Consider the following 17,753-nt stretch of genomic DNA (forward strand, 5'->3'; position numbering starts at 1 on the left):
GCTGCTAAATGCCTAAGGTCTGCTCTGCCTCAACTGTCCCCTGGCTTCTGAATTTCACCCTTTCTGCCCTTGGATTAGGGTGGGAAGAGAGGATTGTTGTCCCTGAGGGAAAGGGTGGGCAGCAGTGCCCACATTCCTTTTTATAGTTATTTCAGTGGTTCTCAACCACACAAGGCACTGAATTTCTTGGAGACCACATCTAAAAAAACCTGGTCGTGCCCCCTCCCATCACGCTTATCTCCTTTCAGGCAAGTGTCAGAACTGAGTGAAAAGAGAATTTCTCAGGTCCCATGTCTACAGCAAAATGGAGGGAGGGGGGTATCAGAGCAGTGTTTTTCAAAGGACGGGTCATGATACATTTGTGAGTGATGAAATTAATTTAGTAGATGACTATCAGCATTTAAAAATGAAATAGCAGATTCACCAGATGTAGAAAGGATAAGCATTGTTTTGTGAGGCTTTTGTGTCAATTGTCCATTTGTATATGAGGATGTATGCACTGGGATGTGCTTTTCATGCTGCGAGTTGCTGTAAGAAATCTCTAACAGCCAAAGGATGAGAGGACCTCCGAGGACTGACATGGGGGAAAGGCCACATCCTCCTAGCAGGGTCTGTGACAGCTGGGTCCCTGTATGTTTGAAGAAGCATCCCAGGTTCAATAAAGGAAAAATGTTTCATCATTCCTCTTTTGGATTTTAAAATGAATGCTTCATACACATTCACTCTACATCTTGTTGCTAGTAAATTGGCGTAGCATATTTAAGAATGAGTAATTTATTTAAATAAATAACTTATTTTTTCTTCTCATGTCTTTCAGTGTAAAAAGTACAGGGACCAGTTCACAGACCAGCAGAAACTTATTTATGAAGAAAAATTAGAAGCCAGTGAACTCTTCAAAGACAAGAAGGCTTTGTACCCATCTAGGTATGGCGGCTTTATTTTACCCAGAACAAAGTTTGATGTCAGTAATATTAACGATTTTTAATTTTATGAATTATTTTATAATCTGAATGATTTTATAATGAGCTAGGTATGAATATACGCATAAACACATTTAAGCACTGGCCTTCATAGCACTCATAAATTAAATGAGGTTGCTTTGGTTGGTTTTACTCCACTGGCATTAACTTGAAACACTTTGCTGAATAATTAGAAGTTGTCATTTAAAATAAAAATTATAGGGCATGCCATGGTAGCTCAGCAGGCAGAGTTCTTGCCTGCTACTGTGCCCGAGACCTGAGTTCCATTCCCGGTACCTGCCCATGCAAAAAAAAAAAAAAGATTGTCTGGGCCATTGAGATAAATTTGCATTGTAGATTTTGGTTCCTTTTCTGATTTCTTTACCCTTTAGCAATATCCTGTAATCACTATTCCATCCTTCCTTTCCTATAAAGCCAACTCAGAACCTCATTTATAAGTTATATGAAAAGAGTGACCCAGTTCCTCAATCTTGAGTGCTTCCTAAGCACTCGTCCCTGGTGCCCTTTGGTCTGCCAGCTCAGCGGCCATGACTTCAGTGGCCTGTGCTGCAACTTCAGCTCCTTTACATTTGTTGTGGACACTGTGTACTCAAAAATAAAAAAATAAAAAAGGACACCAATGGCATGTTTTACCAAGCAATGTCTTGTATAGATCTGCTTCTCTGAATTTTCTTACATCTCTTAGGTACAGCATTTCCCCCAGAACTTCTACCGTTTTTCATCTTATGTTTATAAAAAAAACATTATGCAGTTTCAAACCAAATATACAACAATGTTTGGCACCTCCCAAAGAATGGCATAGAAGTAAAAACGGATTATATGCAAAGTCTGTTAATGTGTTTACATATGTTATGTTTATGTTTTCTGTGTCCTTATACAAGGTCTTCCTTGTAAAGGATTATATGAACATGAATTGCCAACCTCAGTAGGTTTAAGTATTTTAAATCACTCAGCGTCCTTGGTTAGCTAGATTTGACTGCCTGAGGTGCGTATATTTCCCTAAGTCAAGCACAGTGACAAAATCCAAATTTCTTTGTATGCTGCTATAGATAGAGCATATTTAAACAGGGAAAGTATCTGTATGTTTTCTTCAACAACTAATTGTATTCAATTTTTTCTTTACACATTATTAAAGTGGCCTTTTTAATCAACCTTTCCTGTAGATGACTCTACAGAAACTTGAAGGAGAAATATTCCATTTTTGAGGAAGTAAATTAAAAGGCTCATAGCCTTTTTTGGGGTTGTTTTATCATCTTTCAAGGATGGTGGGTATACTTACCCTTCAGCCATGAGAGGTGTGGAATAATTGAGCCTCCTACCACTTTGTAAAGCAGCACCTCTTATGGGAGTTGGCCCTTTATGTCATGGGAACTGTGTAACACTGACCACTTACATGGATTTTTCTTCCCTGTTCCTCTACCCATAACTCAAGCATTTAAAGTTGTATTTGCAAATTACTAAAACTCTGTAGCTCAAAAGGAAGCTTTCAGAGCCCTCTAAGCAGTGTTTTGTTTTTTCTCTTAATGTATTTGAAGAAGCTGCGATGAGAGGGTCACGCCACCATTGGTTTCTTCACTACCATCCCTGAAAGCTGATAAAACTACCCCAAAAAGGCTAAGAGCCTTTTAATTGTGTTCAAGACTATGCTTCTTGCATGAATTAATTTTTTGAAAGAAAAAATATTATTTGATTCTGAATGGTTAGCTTGGCTTCTTCTGTCTGTTTGGGGGCATATCTTAGGATGATAGAATTGTTTTTTTCTTTCATACCTTGCTTTTTAATAGCCTTAGTTTCTTGGTAGTATTAAATGTCCTATGGTTTTAAGTTAGTTACTCTAGATTCATTCCTCCCCACAATGCCTATTGATTTCCTTGATTCTCTACAAGAAAAAAAAATTTATTTGCAGTAGGTGGCAGTAATTATGCTCTTTCTTCCATTGCCATACATTGCTTAATGGTATTAATAAATCCTTTGTGGACAGCTGTCACCTCTATTAACAGATTTGAAGAAATTGCCAATTCCTTCACTTGGTGCCATACACTTAAATCTTAGCTGTAGTTCTTGAGGGTTTTTTCATTCTTGATTGTTCCATGTGTTAAGATCTTTATGAAAGTCCTACCAAATGCCAGGAGTACATCAAGAACCTATTTGAGAATAAGCTTACAGTTCCATTACCAACAGCATGGGTAAAAGTGTAATGTGTAAAATACATAAAAGAAATTTAAATAAATGGTTATAAAGTTGTTAGACATTCCTAAGAATCAACTCATCTGTTACCTTTATCCTATAGTGCTTCCATTTGAAACCATGTCTAATATGCAGAATTTTTTTCCTTTAGTGTTGGGCAGCCATTTCAAGGGCCTTACCTAGAAATCAATGAGAACCCCAAGTATAAGAAGCTCAAAGATGCCATTGAAGAAAAGATCATTATTGCTGAAGTTGTGAACAAAATTAACCGTGCTAATGGGAAGGTAAAATTGTTAAACCTGATACAGCTAAGAAGTATTTATCAACTGAAACAGCTTCCTTAGTTTTCTGAATGTCAAAATCTTCCTTTTGTATTCTTAGCAAAGTCACCATGAAAGAGCTGTTTCCCTCTTTTTCAGCTTAGGCAGAATTGAGCTAATTCTCTGAAATTTTAATGACTTAGAATGTATTATCTAAGTCATGTTTTCAGTTTACATTGGTATGCATGCTGAAAAATATTGAAATAAAATGTGCCTTTCTGCACATTACTAATGCTTTAAATCATGGACCATTTTGGGGTATGTTTTTGTTTCCTAGCTGCCAAATTAAATACCATATAATGGGTTGGCTGAAACAATGGAAATTTATTGGCTCTTGGCTTTAAGGCTAGAAGAAATCCAGAATTGAGGTGTCATTAAGGTGATGCTTTCTTCTAGCAGCTGTGGCATTTTGCGGCTGGCTGCTGGTGATCCTTGGTGTTCGGCCATTCTGTCACATGGCAGTGCACATGGCGGCCTCTTCAGGCTTCTCCTTTCTGTTCTGTGTTCTGTTGACTTTCAGCTTCTGGCTGCTCCCTTTGTGGCTTTCACTCTGTTTTAAAGCTCTCCAGTAATCCAGATTAATGCCCAGCCTGGTTGAATGAGGTCACACCTTAATGAAACCACACCTTGAAGAGATCTTATTTACAATAGATCCTCAGCCACCAGGATGCACCTATATCAAGAACAGGTCCAAACCGAGGGAACACAATTCAGCCCACCACAGAGAATTTTTGAGTCATTAAGTTTATATCCTGTTTTTGTTTTGTTTTGTTCTGTTTCAGAGTACTTCCCGGATTTTCCTCTTAACAAATAATAATCTCCTTCTTGCTGACCAAAAGTCTGGACAGATCAAGTCAGAAGTTCCCTTGGTAGATGTGACCAAGGTGTCCATGAGCTCACAAAATGATGGCTTCTTTGCCATCCACCTCAAAGAGGTAAAGTTTCAGCTATTGACTTGATCATTTGAAAAATTTCGGCATCTGTCCAATCAATCTCTCAGCTGTTGATTTAAAAATTTCCACCTCTGACTAATCCTGTTAGCTGAAATTTATATATACCCTCCTCATTAATTATGAATTATGTTCATCCATATGTAAAATCTCAGGTTTGGCTTTTCCATAATAAATAAGGTTAGTTACTTTTATTGACTTGTTGTTATGGGGCTTTTTGTTTTACCAAGTAGCTTCTGTTTGTACCCACAAGGATGGGCCATATGCATTATTTTTGGGTCTAATGCATGAAATATTAAGATGTTTTAAATTATACTTCCTCCTGTTGTTTGTTCTATGTATCAACTCAGTAAATACTTTCTTATTCATCTTTAATTTCAGGTTTTTATTAACAAACTTTTGACTTAGAGGGTTTTTTTTAGCCTAATAACCAACACCTCCTGACCTGAATTGTGTGTTTGAGAGTGGAGGCTCTGAAGTTGGTCTCACTAACTTTGTGATTTTGGCCAAGTTTCGTTGTGTGTACCTTATTTTCCTCATAATTAATAATAATGAAACCTACTTTGTAGTGTTATGAGGTTTAAATGGCATGCTGTATGTTAACTGCTTAGTCCAGTACCTGTCATGTAATAGTCACTGAATATACAAATGTTAGCAAATATTGATGATACTGTGAGCCAGTGATTGTATACTTTAGATGGTTTGTGTGGTAAATGACTATATCTCAATAAAATTGAAAAGAAATGTTAGCAAATATTAATCGTATTTAGGAGCACGTATCTAGCTGATAGAGCCACCATCTAGCTGCCTCTTGACTTAGAAATCCTGCCAGCTTACCTCAGTCTGTGTTCCCCGGTGTGCATCTTAGCCTAGGACATATTAGATCCTAGAGCAGTGATTCTCAACCCAAATTACATGTTAAGACAACTTGGGAAACTTTTAAAATGCTGATGCTGAGGCCATATTGCAGGCCAGTTAAAGAAGAGTTTCTTGGAATGGAGCACAAGCATATTTTTTAAAGCTCCCCAGATGAGCCCCTTGGATAACTGTGATTGAGAGCTACTGTCCTACAATTTTTGTTGGAAGTATTGTAGGTGTTCTTGTTTTTAACCAGATCACTGAGGAATTTTTTGAACATCTCTTTCAGAATGAGTTACAGGTTAGATCTATAAGGTGAGCATGCAAACAAATCACCCAGGGATCTTGGTGTGGCTTCATCTTCAGTGGGTGTGCAGTTAGGTCTGAAGTCCTGTTCTTCTAAGATGCTCCCAGGTGATGCTGATGGTGCTTCTGGACCATATGTAGGTAGCAAGGGTGCTCTGAGCAAGTTGCAAGAAATAATGCTTTTGTTGTTATTTTTTAACCTGGGAGAGTAGACTTCAATATCTGATGTTTTAAAAAAAAACTGCAAATATGTTTTTAACTGAATCTGTAAATATTTACCTCCTAAGTTGTCTTAATTATGATAATCTGACTCTCAGTTTGTCTTTTTAGGGCTCAGAAGCAGCTAGTAAAGGAGACTTTCTCTTCAGCAGTGACCACCTGATTGAAATGGCCACCAAGCTCTATCGTACAACCCTCAGCCAAACAAACCAGAAGCTCAATATTGAAATTTCTGATGAGTATGTTCTTTTGTCTTTATTTTTTTTTCCCCCATGGTCAGGCACCAGGAATCAAACCCGGGTCTTCGCGGTATGGCAAGCGAGAACTCTGCCTGCTGAACCATCATGGCCCACCCATGTTCATATATTTTTAAAAGCACTATTTCACTTCCAGATGTATTATTTTAGTTAAGTAGACTGACCTCACTCACTTACACAATTTATATAAATAAATATTATATACTTATATATATAAATATATATTTATATAGAAGCATAGTAATAAATAAATACTATTTATTAAGCCCCAGAAATGTGTCAGGCATTGTTCTCCACAATGGATGGGCAGTGAATGACAGTGGGAGGGTCCCTGCCTTCACGTAGCTACATTCTAGTGGAAGAGAAAATATACACAAATGAGGTGTTAAAGAGGAGATATGCTTTGGGTTAGTGACAAGTACTCTGGGGACAAAAGCATGTTGTTTTTGATAGGGAAGTCAGGGAAGGCTTCTTTCACCTATCATTTGAGTTGAGACTGGAGTCGAGTAAGGTAATGAGTCATGCAGGAATCTGGGGGAGATCCCCTCCAAGATGGGGCAGCGGGTACAAAGCCCCTGGCCGAGAGTGAGATTTGTGGTACATTGAGCAAGAGGGTGATGACAGGAGAGAATGAGGCAGGTCCTGGGCACGTTGAGCTGGGTAGCTGAGCTGAGGAGTTGAGATTTTACTGGAGATGATGGAAAGCCATTGTAAGCTTTGAGCAAGGGGACATGAGCTGATTTATAGTTTTCAAAGATCTCTTTGGCTGCAATGTGGAAAACAACTATGAGAAGGCAAGAGTGGAAGCAGAGAAAGTAGTTAGGAGATGCTCTGAGCTGTCTCGGGTAAGCTTAGGCTAGGGTGTGAGTGGGAGGTAGTGAGAAGGAATCAGATTCCTAATGTGATTTGAAGTAAAGCAAGAGGATTTTTATTAACAGATTAGGTGTTAAGTTTGGGGCCTGATCCCAAATGATGGTGCCATTTACTGCAGTAAAAGACACTGAGAAAGAAAAATTTGGGGGGTGGCAGGGGTGGAATGAAATCCGGAGTTCTGTTTCAAATGTATTAAGAGCTGAGATGACTGTGTTTTTTTTTTTTTCACAGATAGATAGAGTTATAAAATAAGCATTCTGCGTTGACAGGAAATTTTTATTTTTCACTTCACATTAGGGTTTTAATTTGAGAAGCTGATTATTTGCATATAGAGTGGGGCACCTTCCATTTATTAAATCTAGAAAATGAGATTGAATTAGTTTGTTTCTATGTTGATTGATACTTGGTTGATCACTTCTCTGGGTTGTTTAGTATCTGTTTATATCTTTCTTTGTGTAGATAGTAAAACAAAATCACATAACCGGATTAATCAGTAAATGATTTAATTTTCTACTTCAGAATATGCCAATCTGTTCAATTCCAACTCTAACAATCTTCTAAAAATAAATTCATACCCATTCCTGCCCCTTTATAAGCTGTTTCAGTTGGCTAAAGCTGCTGGAATACGATATACCTGGAATGGGTTGGCTTTTACAATGGGGATTTATACAAATTTACAGTTCTAAAAATTTATTACAAAGTTACAGTTCTAAAGCCATGAAAATGCCCAGATGGAGGCATCAACAGGACAATACCTTCTCTGAAGCAGGCTGCCAGCATCTGGACACCTCATGCCATATGGGAAGGGACATGGCCGGCCTCTGCCGGTCCTTCTCTCCCAGGTTTCATTGTTTCCAGCTTCTGGCTTCAGTGGCTTCCTCTCTTAGTTTCTGTAGCTGTGTCCTCGTCCTTCAGCTTCTCTGGGGCTTCTCTGATCTCTCTCAGCTTTTTCTGTGTCCTTTTTCCTCTTATAAATGACTCTAATTAAAGGATTAAGATCCCCCCCTGATAGGGTGAGGCACATCTTAACTGAAATAAGCTAATCAAAAGGTCCTACCTACAATGGGTCTGTACTCACAGGAATAGATTAAAAGAGCATGGCCTTTTCTGGAGTACACAACAGCTTCAAGCCACACAGAAGCAAAGCTCACTCTTTTATGTAATTAGGATTTATAGTGCCTTAGGCTTATCTTTGATGATCATTGTACAGGAAGAGGGTTGTTTCAGACTGAGTGGAGCTTGTACTTCTTGGGTATTCCACATTGGAAATTGCTGTTTCAACTAAATAATTTTCCTGTCATTTAGTTCTTTCTCAGGAAATAAAGACGATTGGGAAGAAAGATATTGGCTGTCTGGGCTCTAGTCGATTGTTTTTGTTTGCTAATGCTTCTAGAATGTGATATATCAGAAATGGATTGGCTTGTATAGAGAGAATTTATTACGTTGCAAGTTTATAGTTCTAAGGCCATAAAAATGTCTAATCTAAGGCATCCATAGAAAGATACCTTGATTCAAGAAAGGCTGATGGGTCCAGAACACCTCTGTCAGCTGGGAAGACAAGTGACTGCCAACTGCTGATCTTTTGGCTTCTGGTTTCAAATAGCGTCTCTGGGGGGCATTTTCTTTCACATCTCGAAACATCTCTGTCTGTGTCGGATCTGAGTTTTTTCCCAAATGGTTCCCTCTTAAAGGATTCTAGTAAGCAGATTAAGACCCACCTTGAATGGCTGGAGAGGCATCTCCATGGAAACCATCTAATCAAAAAGTCCTGCCCACATATCTATGGAAACAACCTAATCAAAAGGCCCCACCCTAAATAATAGGTCTGCCTCCACAAGATTGGATTAGGGAAAAAAGCATGACTTTTCTGGGGTACATAACAGTTTCAAACCAGCACATCAGTTAAGGTTTTAACGTCTTAGAGCCAGGTAGAACTTTAAATCCCCTTTAACTGAAGTTTTTATAACTTGGGAGGCTGTATGGAATTTGCTGATTCCTACTCACCCAGACAGCAGATGCTTCTTGGTGTACGGATGAAGCAACAGCCTCAGAATTGCCTGCTTCAGAGGTCATCTTTATTAAGTCCCATGCTTAATAGGATTTTGCAGATATTTACCTTAGTAATTAAAAAAAAAAAAATCACACTGAAATCCAGGCTGCAAAGAATTACTCTTTTAGGCGTTTCCCAAACTGGTATTCTAGGAAGACTATCCTTGCAGAAAGCTCACATGAAGGGTTGAGAAAGCAGTGTTCTCTAGCGGAAATTTAACATCTTCTTTACAGTAGCACTTCTTGGGGCCCCTGAAATCTTGTTGCATATTGTGACTCTCCTGATGGCGTTTGGAGATGGAGTCTGGTATGTTTCCCAAACATCAACCACAGAACCCCTAAGATCATCTCAGACTTTGTGTTCAGAAGCACGCAGTCTGGAAAACACAGGTGGAAAGAATACCCTTGCAAGCAGCAGGGTCCCGCCTCGGCACGTAGAGGCGTGTGATGATCCGGACACCATAGGCCTTCAGTGGACACAGTTGTCGGGATGCAGTTTTACAGTCTGGCCGCTTGAAGAAAACGTACACTTGGTAACATTATCATCAGCCAGTCCATAGCACCTTTCCTTCTCCAGTTCCTCCATTACACCTCTCCTTCTCCAGTTCCTAATGAATGGCTGGTCTGATAAAAATAAAATAGCCAGTGGAACCTTGTACAGCCTAGCCCTCATGGGTCCCTGGGGAGACAGGAAGCCTGGAGAACTAGTTTCCAGTGCACCCTCAATTTCCTAACCCCTGGAACTCCTGGGTAGGGATTATAGATCTCTGCAAAGACTATTGTAAAATTAGATTCGAAGCAAAATCTTTCGAAGTTGTAGGTAGAGGTACCCCGCCTGTATTTTTCAGCCCCTAAGTGGCTTTATTCCATTTCATTGCCAATTGACTAGAATTAGTGTTGTAAACAGTATGCAGTTCACGACTAACGCATTTCCCAGTGTATCCTTTTCAGAAGTAGAAGCCATTACTCTGACAAACCCAATCTCTGTAATCATTATGCATCAACTGGATGATGGTTTACCAGAGGGCCAAAGTCTTGTTTATTCCATAGTGCAGTTTTAACCCGCCCATGCAGAAGGGAGAATTGAATTCACTGAGAAATTCTCAACTGACTGACTCCTAGTACTTAAGCTTCCAAACTATTCAATCTGTAAATAAATTGCTTTTTTAAGGATAACCTGCATTATATATAGTATTTTTTTAAAATGATGTTTGAATTCATTGTTTCTATTAAGCATTGTAAATGCATGTGTCTACATGCACAGACATGTACACGTATGCACATCAAGTTACACAGTTGTTTTTATGAGTATTTTATGTTCAAGCAGTTCATCTGTGTACCTTTTATTGCGGCTTATAGCTGATGTTAATGCTGTGAAATAACAATACATTCCACTTTGTTTTCTGGAGGATGATTTCACACTTCCTGAGTGTAGACCATGCTTCAGTTTTCTCTTCAGTAAAATGGAGATAAATAGTAATACTTAGCTCATTGCCTTGTTTTAGAATTGAATTAATTTATGTGAATTGCTAAGAACAGTGAGGTACATGGTAAACACCCAATACATTTTAGCTATTATTATTTCTAGTGTGCATCATGGTCATGCATGGTAAATATGGAGACTGAGTTAATGTATGCTAAAGTTATTAGGAAAAGAAGTTCCCATACATTTATTACACTACAAGCATTTTCTTTGAAAATGAAAATGTAAAAATATTTGATTTTTAAAATGTGTGTATGTGGGTTACACTTGAGAGAATGAGTGTCTTTGTTGCTTTGAGGCACATAGATATAAGCATGTATTCCAGAGAGATAATCTCAGATCGATGAATGTGTATCTGTAAACTATAGCTCTTTTTTTTTTTTTTTTTTTTTTTTAAACATTTTCTGGTTTTATTGTATTCTGTTTCTCCGTTTTTGTTACATGGGCTGGGGCCGGGAATCGAACCGAGGTCCTCCGGCATAGCAGGCAAGCACTTTGCCCGCTGAGCCACCGCGGCCCGCCCAACTATAGCTCTTTTTTGGAGTACTTTCCAATTGAAAAGAAACAACCCACTTATGAAGCTCAGAGCTACTCTGTCTTTAAAACAGTGGATGAATTAGAAGCTCAGAGCTATTCTGTCTTTAAAACAGTGGGTGAATTAGAAGCTTACGTGTCATGGTTAGCTCTAGTCGGTAACATTTGCAAACCATGGGCTTCTTAGGCCTTGACACTGAGACTCGTGCTGATCAGAGCTGGGTAGGCCTTTAGTGCTGTGGTGGGTGCCCGTGAATGTGAGCTCAGCGCATGGTTCTTAGGCTGCCTCCCATAGTGTGCTGGCACCTCCCAGAGAAGCACTGAAAACATTGTAACGTGACAACTGATTGTGAGGTTGGAGAGAAAAAGAGCACTGGCTTCAAGACGGGAAAAGGCAGGTGCTAGTCCAGCCGGGGCATTCTTACTCTTGCCCGATGACACCTCCCCGGCAGGCAGGGACTTTGCTGTATTTCCCAGGCCCCCTCACAGCATCTAGCAGAGGAGCTAGTGGTGTGTCTGCTGTAGGAGGGTGTGAAGAAGAATCTCATGGACTGAAAGGATTTGGATCAGAATAGAGTTTCCCACAGTACACCACACATGCCACTGAGGGATGGGAGAGAGTTTTACATGGCATACTGATGGAGTTTTTAAATTTTATATCATGAATATATGTATTTTTTTCATGTGTTAGACCAATATAAGTACTTCATCAAACTGAAAATTTTGTCAATATTCTTGAATAGGGCACAACTAATCTGAAGTATATTTGTTTAAAGATAACTATGAATATAGTATGTGGATGTGGTGAAAATTGTGTAGGAAATATGTGAATGATTAATGCTTGAGAAACCATGGTCTAAAGGGTGTCTAAGACTCCTTCGTTTTCTGAAGTTCTTTATTTCATTTTCTCCATGTGTTGGTATTGTGGAACTGTAATGTGTTGGTCTTTTCATTTGAAACACTGAACTAATTATTGTTAGCCCTTTGTATCTTATTGAAATATGAGTAGTTTAATGGATGTTAGTGTACTTAGGGCAAAATGATGACTATTGGAAGTCAAATGTAGTGATATGAAAACAATTCTACTTAAATAAGCACTCATGGAAAGGAATGATGTATGTCAAGATGAATATCCCTTACAAAAAAAAAAACTAGTGTTAGTATAATCTTCAGCTATTTATTGTGCGTATACTTTCCTTTAATTTATTTTATTCTTTTCTCCTAGGTTCCTGGTACAGTTCAGAAAGGACAAAGTTTGTGTGAAGTTTATTCAGGGCAGCCAGAACAATGGAAGTGTCCCAATGTGCAAACGAAAAAACAATCGTCTCCTTGAAGTTGCTGTCCCTTAACTGGCATCTCCTCTCTGCTTTTCATGGACTTGTTTCTTTGTAATAGTGCAATTTGAGTTTTATTTTGTTTGAGGTTCATTGTATGTTTGGGAATTGCCAAAGGCTGATACTGCTAGAGTCCCTTGGCAAAATAAAAATATTTGACTAATCAATTTTATTATTGGAATAGTTTTAACCCTTAAAATACACACATGTTTTGTTCAGGGGCAGGATCGTAGAATCTAACAGTGTCTGTGCCATGCCAATTCTGTTCCCTGTTTAGTCATCACATTAGATCTGTGTGCCATAAATCAACATTTTACTCATAAATCATTAATAAATTTAATTTTAGGAAACAGTCCTAATAAATACTGCATTCACTCATCAAATATTTATTGAATGCCTACTCTGTGGTAGGCACTGTGCTAGATGGTATGAAAACTTATTTAGGAATCTTTTTTTTTGTTTTTAAGGCCATTATATTCTGCCTGATTTGTGCTGGTTTCGCTTAGGGCTAAGAGGGTTTGAAAATGTTGAGATCAGAACATTAACTGTTAATGATAGACAGCATTATTAAGAACCCTGCAGTATGCTCTTTATCAATATATACTTCAAGATGGGCTGGTCCTAGGAAAGGTTAGAAATATATGATGGGCAAAACTGCCCCTATATGTGATTTCTATTTGAAGTAAGAAAACTGACATTAGAACATGACTTTTAATTTTTTCAGATCTCTTATAATTGCTTTTAACAGTAGAAAACAGAGTCATTCTTATTTTAGAAAAAATGACAGAAGCAGTCCAGCAATGTATTTTCCTGTTTCTGGTTAACATCAGATATGATCCTAGATATGCTAATATCTGCAGATATCTGTTTTCACCCAAATTTGAGTAGATATTTTAAACAGCTAGTGGCAAAGAGTCTGTACAATGTGCAATAAAACATCCAAGATCTTTTTGAAAGTTTATTTATAATAGACATTTTTTTTATGAGAGGGGTGATTGGTACAGGGTGCATATTTTAGTCGAGGATTAAAAATAAATTTGTGTTAATTTGCAGGGGTTTTTTTTCCTTCAAATTTACACTAAGGGTTCATTTTGGAAACTACATTTGAAACTTTGGAATCAAATTGTTTCTTATTTAGGAAGATAATGTATATACATTGGTATTATGTTAAATAATAAAATTGTTCTAATTTGTTGCCATTTGCTGGATCATAACTATTTTTCTATTTCAAGCTATTTTCTTATGTTGTATGTCAATGTATTGTCTCACAGAAAGGCTTTACAACCCAAACATTTGTTCTCTGTGTAACTGAATTTCATTTATCTTTTATAAACCAGAAATGTTCATTGAAAATATTTTCTGGGGACTTTCTTTTCGTTTTGTAGTTTAACAAATCTCTTGTGTAAAGAAATTGTCAGAAGCCTTTGTGTTGTTTATTGGTGCAGGGAGAGCACAGAATTACTTTCCTTACTTATCCTTCTCCAGCATGTGCCTAAAGTGTTGGATTGATGGTTTCCAATGTAGGTAAGTAGAAATTTGGGACTGAGAAGTTTTTGTTTTATTTTTTAACTTTTGATTTGTAATACATTCACATTATTCAGCAAATTAGAAGGTATACAATAAAAATGTTCCGTCCCATCAGTTGCCCATCTGCCCAGTTCCCACCATGCCAAAGTTGAAGAGTGTTTTTAATTACTTTTGCAGTACTTTATGCATATGCTTACAAGAGCAAAAAGAAAATTAGATTCTCATCTCCCCTGCACTTTAGTAGACAGAAGCTAGTATTTTATATACTTTCTTCTTTACCTTGTTTTTTTCACTTAATAAAGAACTCCTCATTCTTTTTACACCAGTATAGTTATCTTTTGCGTGGGTGTGCCATGATGTATTTAAGCAGTCCTCTTCTGATGCTCATAGAGTTGTTTCCTAAATGGAAGTTTTCAGTTCAAGTTGGAGAAGACCAATACTCCATGGGCTTATTCATAAATTTCCCCACAAACCTTATTTGCTGACCATTGTGATGGTTAGCGTGAACAGCAGTGTGGTTGTAACGTACATTTCCCAAAGTTTATCTCCACTGGAGAGACCATTTATCCTCAAACCTGATGGTCTGTGTTCTGCAAGGATTTTTTTTTCTTCCAGTTTTGCTACATTTTAATAGTTTTTTTTAAGGGATTATTTTTTAGATCTTCTCAGCTACGTCATATAAAAGGTACTGAGTACACAGGGTACAGGGTGCTGCCAGGCACCTTAGAAAATGTACATGACATGGAGAAAATGTGGTTCTTGCCCCTTGAGATGCTTCTGCTCTAGAGATCTGACAACTGATAATCTCAGTGTTAAGTGGAAGACAGAGTGATTAATATAGGCAAATTCTTTACCCTCAGGTGGTACTGTGGACTAAATTATTTTAGGATTTTAAATTAATCCAATCAAGATCAAGGCTGGAGTTAGTTGAGAATTCTTTCAAGCTCATGTAGTTTTTAACATCTCTCTAGTAAGTAGAATTGACCTAATAGACAATGGAAAGTAAAGACTTGATCTCTTGAAGTGCAAGGGTTAAAACAACTTATTGTGGATACTTAATTTAAAAAAAAAACATATTGAATTGTATAATTCCCTCTTGTTAGCATTGTTCAATTAAAACAGTGAATATTAAAATATGTGGTTCTGCATCTAATCCACAGAAAGCCCACTATGAGTCAAAGTTCTGTGTATCAAATGTCCATTGAAAGTTTTATTTAGGCCCCATTATTCAGTCAAAGGTAATGTAAATAGTCAAATTATAAGTTAATGACCTGCATATGTTCATATGGTTGAATATCAGTGTATCTAAATAGGAAATAAATGACACATCTACAGCAGAAGAGAAAAGAAAATATCTTTCCAGATGTGCACTCTCTCCACTATCAGAAGAAGTGTGCAGGTTTTAAGGTTTCATGATCAATTGTCAGGAAAACAACAGTTATTCCTGCAGTATCTTGTTAGCATCTGACTCATTTTTAGATTACATGATTTAGTAGATATTATAAAACCACCTGTCAGCTACTTTATGGTAGCTGAATACTCATTTAAGTTTGTAATTATTCTGAGGTGATTCCAATATTAACCCTAGAATCATGATTGGAAAGTATAACATTGTGATGTAGAAAAATAGTTAACAGACATGACTAAAATTAAGCTCACTTTTAAAAAAAACAGTCTGGTCAAAACAAAAAAAAAAACACAGTCTGGTCATCTGGAAAAATTACTGCAATTTGGAGCACACTCCCCCATGGAATACTGAGCTGGTCAAGGCGCCCAGTTTCTAAGCAGGAACACTCAGATCAGAATGACTTTAAGCCTCTGAGGAGTAGCTTATAAATGTACATACTAACCTTAGATAGCATAACTGGTCCAATTAATTCTTCTCAAAGCGGTTTGTATCGTCCCACCCATATCATCCCAAGGTTTGAAGTCAACTTAAAACTAAAAAAGCATGTTGGCGCAGAAATGAGCAGATGTGTAAATTCTAGCACATTCCTGTTGCTGTATTGAGTTTGAAGGATGAACACACCCTACCCACAACAGCATTGTTCCAAGGGGTAGGGTAGGTATAGTGGCAAATTAGAAAATAGACATTAATTGCACAATTAATAGAAAAGAAAAACATGTCTGCAAATCTATATTAAGCCCATATCCAAAGGAGTCTGATATGTCAGTGATGTGCTGGACTTGAAGTACAGCTGTGCATCAGCCTTCCTCCAGCCTACTGGCATGGGAACAGCCCACTTCCTGCTTGTTGAAGGGTGAATAAGCTACACAGCGTTGTGATGGTTCCCACTGAGTGGTAAAATTCACAGAATTCCAGGGCACTCATGTCAGAACCCTTCCTTGTGCCAAGTTTGATGTTGATGAAACTAAAGTGGTTTCTTGGTCAATAAGTGCAATTTCTTTTAAAGTCAATGGTTTTCTTGTATAGTTTTATTACAATTGGCCCAGATTTAATTTCATCCATCTCTATGAAAGCAAAACACATCTTTTCTTAGGCTTGTGTTTGAATTCAAAGAAGATAACTGCACCTTTGGTTAATTTTTCAACATGCTTCTAGAGCTCAGTGTCTACATAACTCTTACACAGGAGTTATCTATGCCATTCCGATCCTTTTCACTAAACTATGATGTAGGGGTTGATGCACTGCCCTGTATCTTTCAGATGAACTTCACAGTCCTGATAGGAGCATCAATCCTAGTTCTGAGGTCAACCTGGGTAATAAAGTACCAGGAACTCTGACAGGAAAGGAATCAGGGGACCCAGCTCCAGCACCACCCTCCTCTTCATCTTCAAATTCCAAATCCTCTTCTTTCCAGGTGCTAAATTCTTCTTAATGGGACAGGCTAAATCTCAAACGGGAACTTTTTATTATATGTAAGAATATTCTTTAGGATTGGTTCTAGCTTCTTCAAATCTTCCAGTTTAAATTTTTCCTAGGACAGTGTGGACTGTAAAGCTGCACTTCATAATTCCAAGCCTGTTGCAATTTGCCTATTGTTTTCTTTTGCTCGTCTGTGAATTCAGAATTCTTATGTTGAGCTTGGACCTCTTTTTGTAGATGTCTTGCTAATATCTGATAGTCTATCACCTCCACCAACTGGCCCCTAGAATCACAGTCGGTGCCTTGCACTCGGACCTCTTGTAGATGTCTTGCTAAGATCTGATACTCGTCTATTACCTCCACCAACTGGTCCCTAGAATCACAGTCGGTGCCTCGCCTAAAACTGGTGTCCCAGTGCTGCAGCAGACTCCTGGCCATATCCAGCATGGCTCTTCCCCACCCCGTACCTTCCCGCCCCTACCCCAGCAAGGCTGGGCTCTAGGGTGCCATCCTCCCCTGGCCTGGCCGTGACATTACGGGGCCAGGAGTATCCCTCTGCAAGTATTCTAAAGTAAAAAAGCTCTACAAAGTATTTTTAAATGAGAATATTTTTGCATATATGTCCATCGCTAACAGTTTATATCGTGGAATAAAAATGTGTCTTCTTGTCACTGGGGCATTCAATAATTTTTGCTCCTGAAAATCATTCCAGTTGGGTTGTGATTTGTTTTTGGTTTTTGTTTGTTTGTTTTTGGTGAGAACGGTTTGCTGAACTTCAGCCAGAAAGCTTTTGTACCCAGGTGTGCTTTGCCTCCTTAGAGTTAAGCCAGCCCCTGGGGGAAAGCATTCTTGAACAATAGGACTGGAAGGGAAGCTCGTCGGGCTTCACACACATGTAGTGATGCTCCCCTTTCTTTTCCATTGGGTAGCAGCCAGACAATGAGAGCAATTTAGAAATTTTCAGTTGGGAAGTCCAATATCGAACCCTGGTTCTCAATCCTGAGCTTAGAATTGACTGTCATTCAGAGAAACTTAACCATTTTCTTTCT

The 17,753-nt window shown here is 38.2% G+C and overlaps 1 protein-coding gene and 1 pseudogene across 7 annotated transcripts in view; one reads left to right on the top strand and one right to left on the bottom strand.

Annotated features, from left to right (window-relative positions):
* The window catches only part of MYO1B (myosin IB), a 204,468-nt gene extending 190,765 nt beyond the window's left edge, over nucleotides 1-13,703 (top strand). For all 7 annotated transcript variants that reach the window (XM_077154500.1, XM_077154501.1, XM_077154502.1 and 4 more), the window contains 5 exons: nucleotides 818-924; nucleotides 3,319-3,451; nucleotides 4,270-4,422; nucleotides 5,932-6,059; nucleotides 12,242-13,703. In XM_077154500.1, the coding sequence (XP_077010615.1) occupies nucleotides 818-924; nucleotides 3,319-3,451; nucleotides 4,270-4,422; nucleotides 5,932-6,059; nucleotides 12,242-12,365 (645 nt within the window). In that variant the 3' untranslated portion in view covers nucleotides 12,366-13,703. The remainder of the gene's footprint in view (nucleotides 1-817; nucleotides 925-3,318; nucleotides 3,452-4,269; nucleotides 4,423-5,931; nucleotides 6,060-12,241) is intronic.
* Nucleotides 13,704-16,210: 2,507 nt separating this feature from the next.
* On the bottom strand, nucleotides 16,211-17,151 carry LOC143675829 (axin interactor, dorsalization-associated protein pseudogene; annotated as a pseudogene).
* Nucleotides 17,152-17,753: the final 602 nt, after the last annotated feature.

Source organism: Tamandua tetradactyla, chromosome 3 (genome assembly GCF_023851605.1).
Source record: "Tamandua tetradactyla isolate mTamTet1 chromosome 3, mTamTet1.pri, whole genome shotgun sequence".
Classification (NCBI taxonomy): Eukaryota; Metazoa; Chordata; class Mammalia; order Pilosa; family Myrmecophagidae; genus Tamandua; species Tamandua tetradactyla.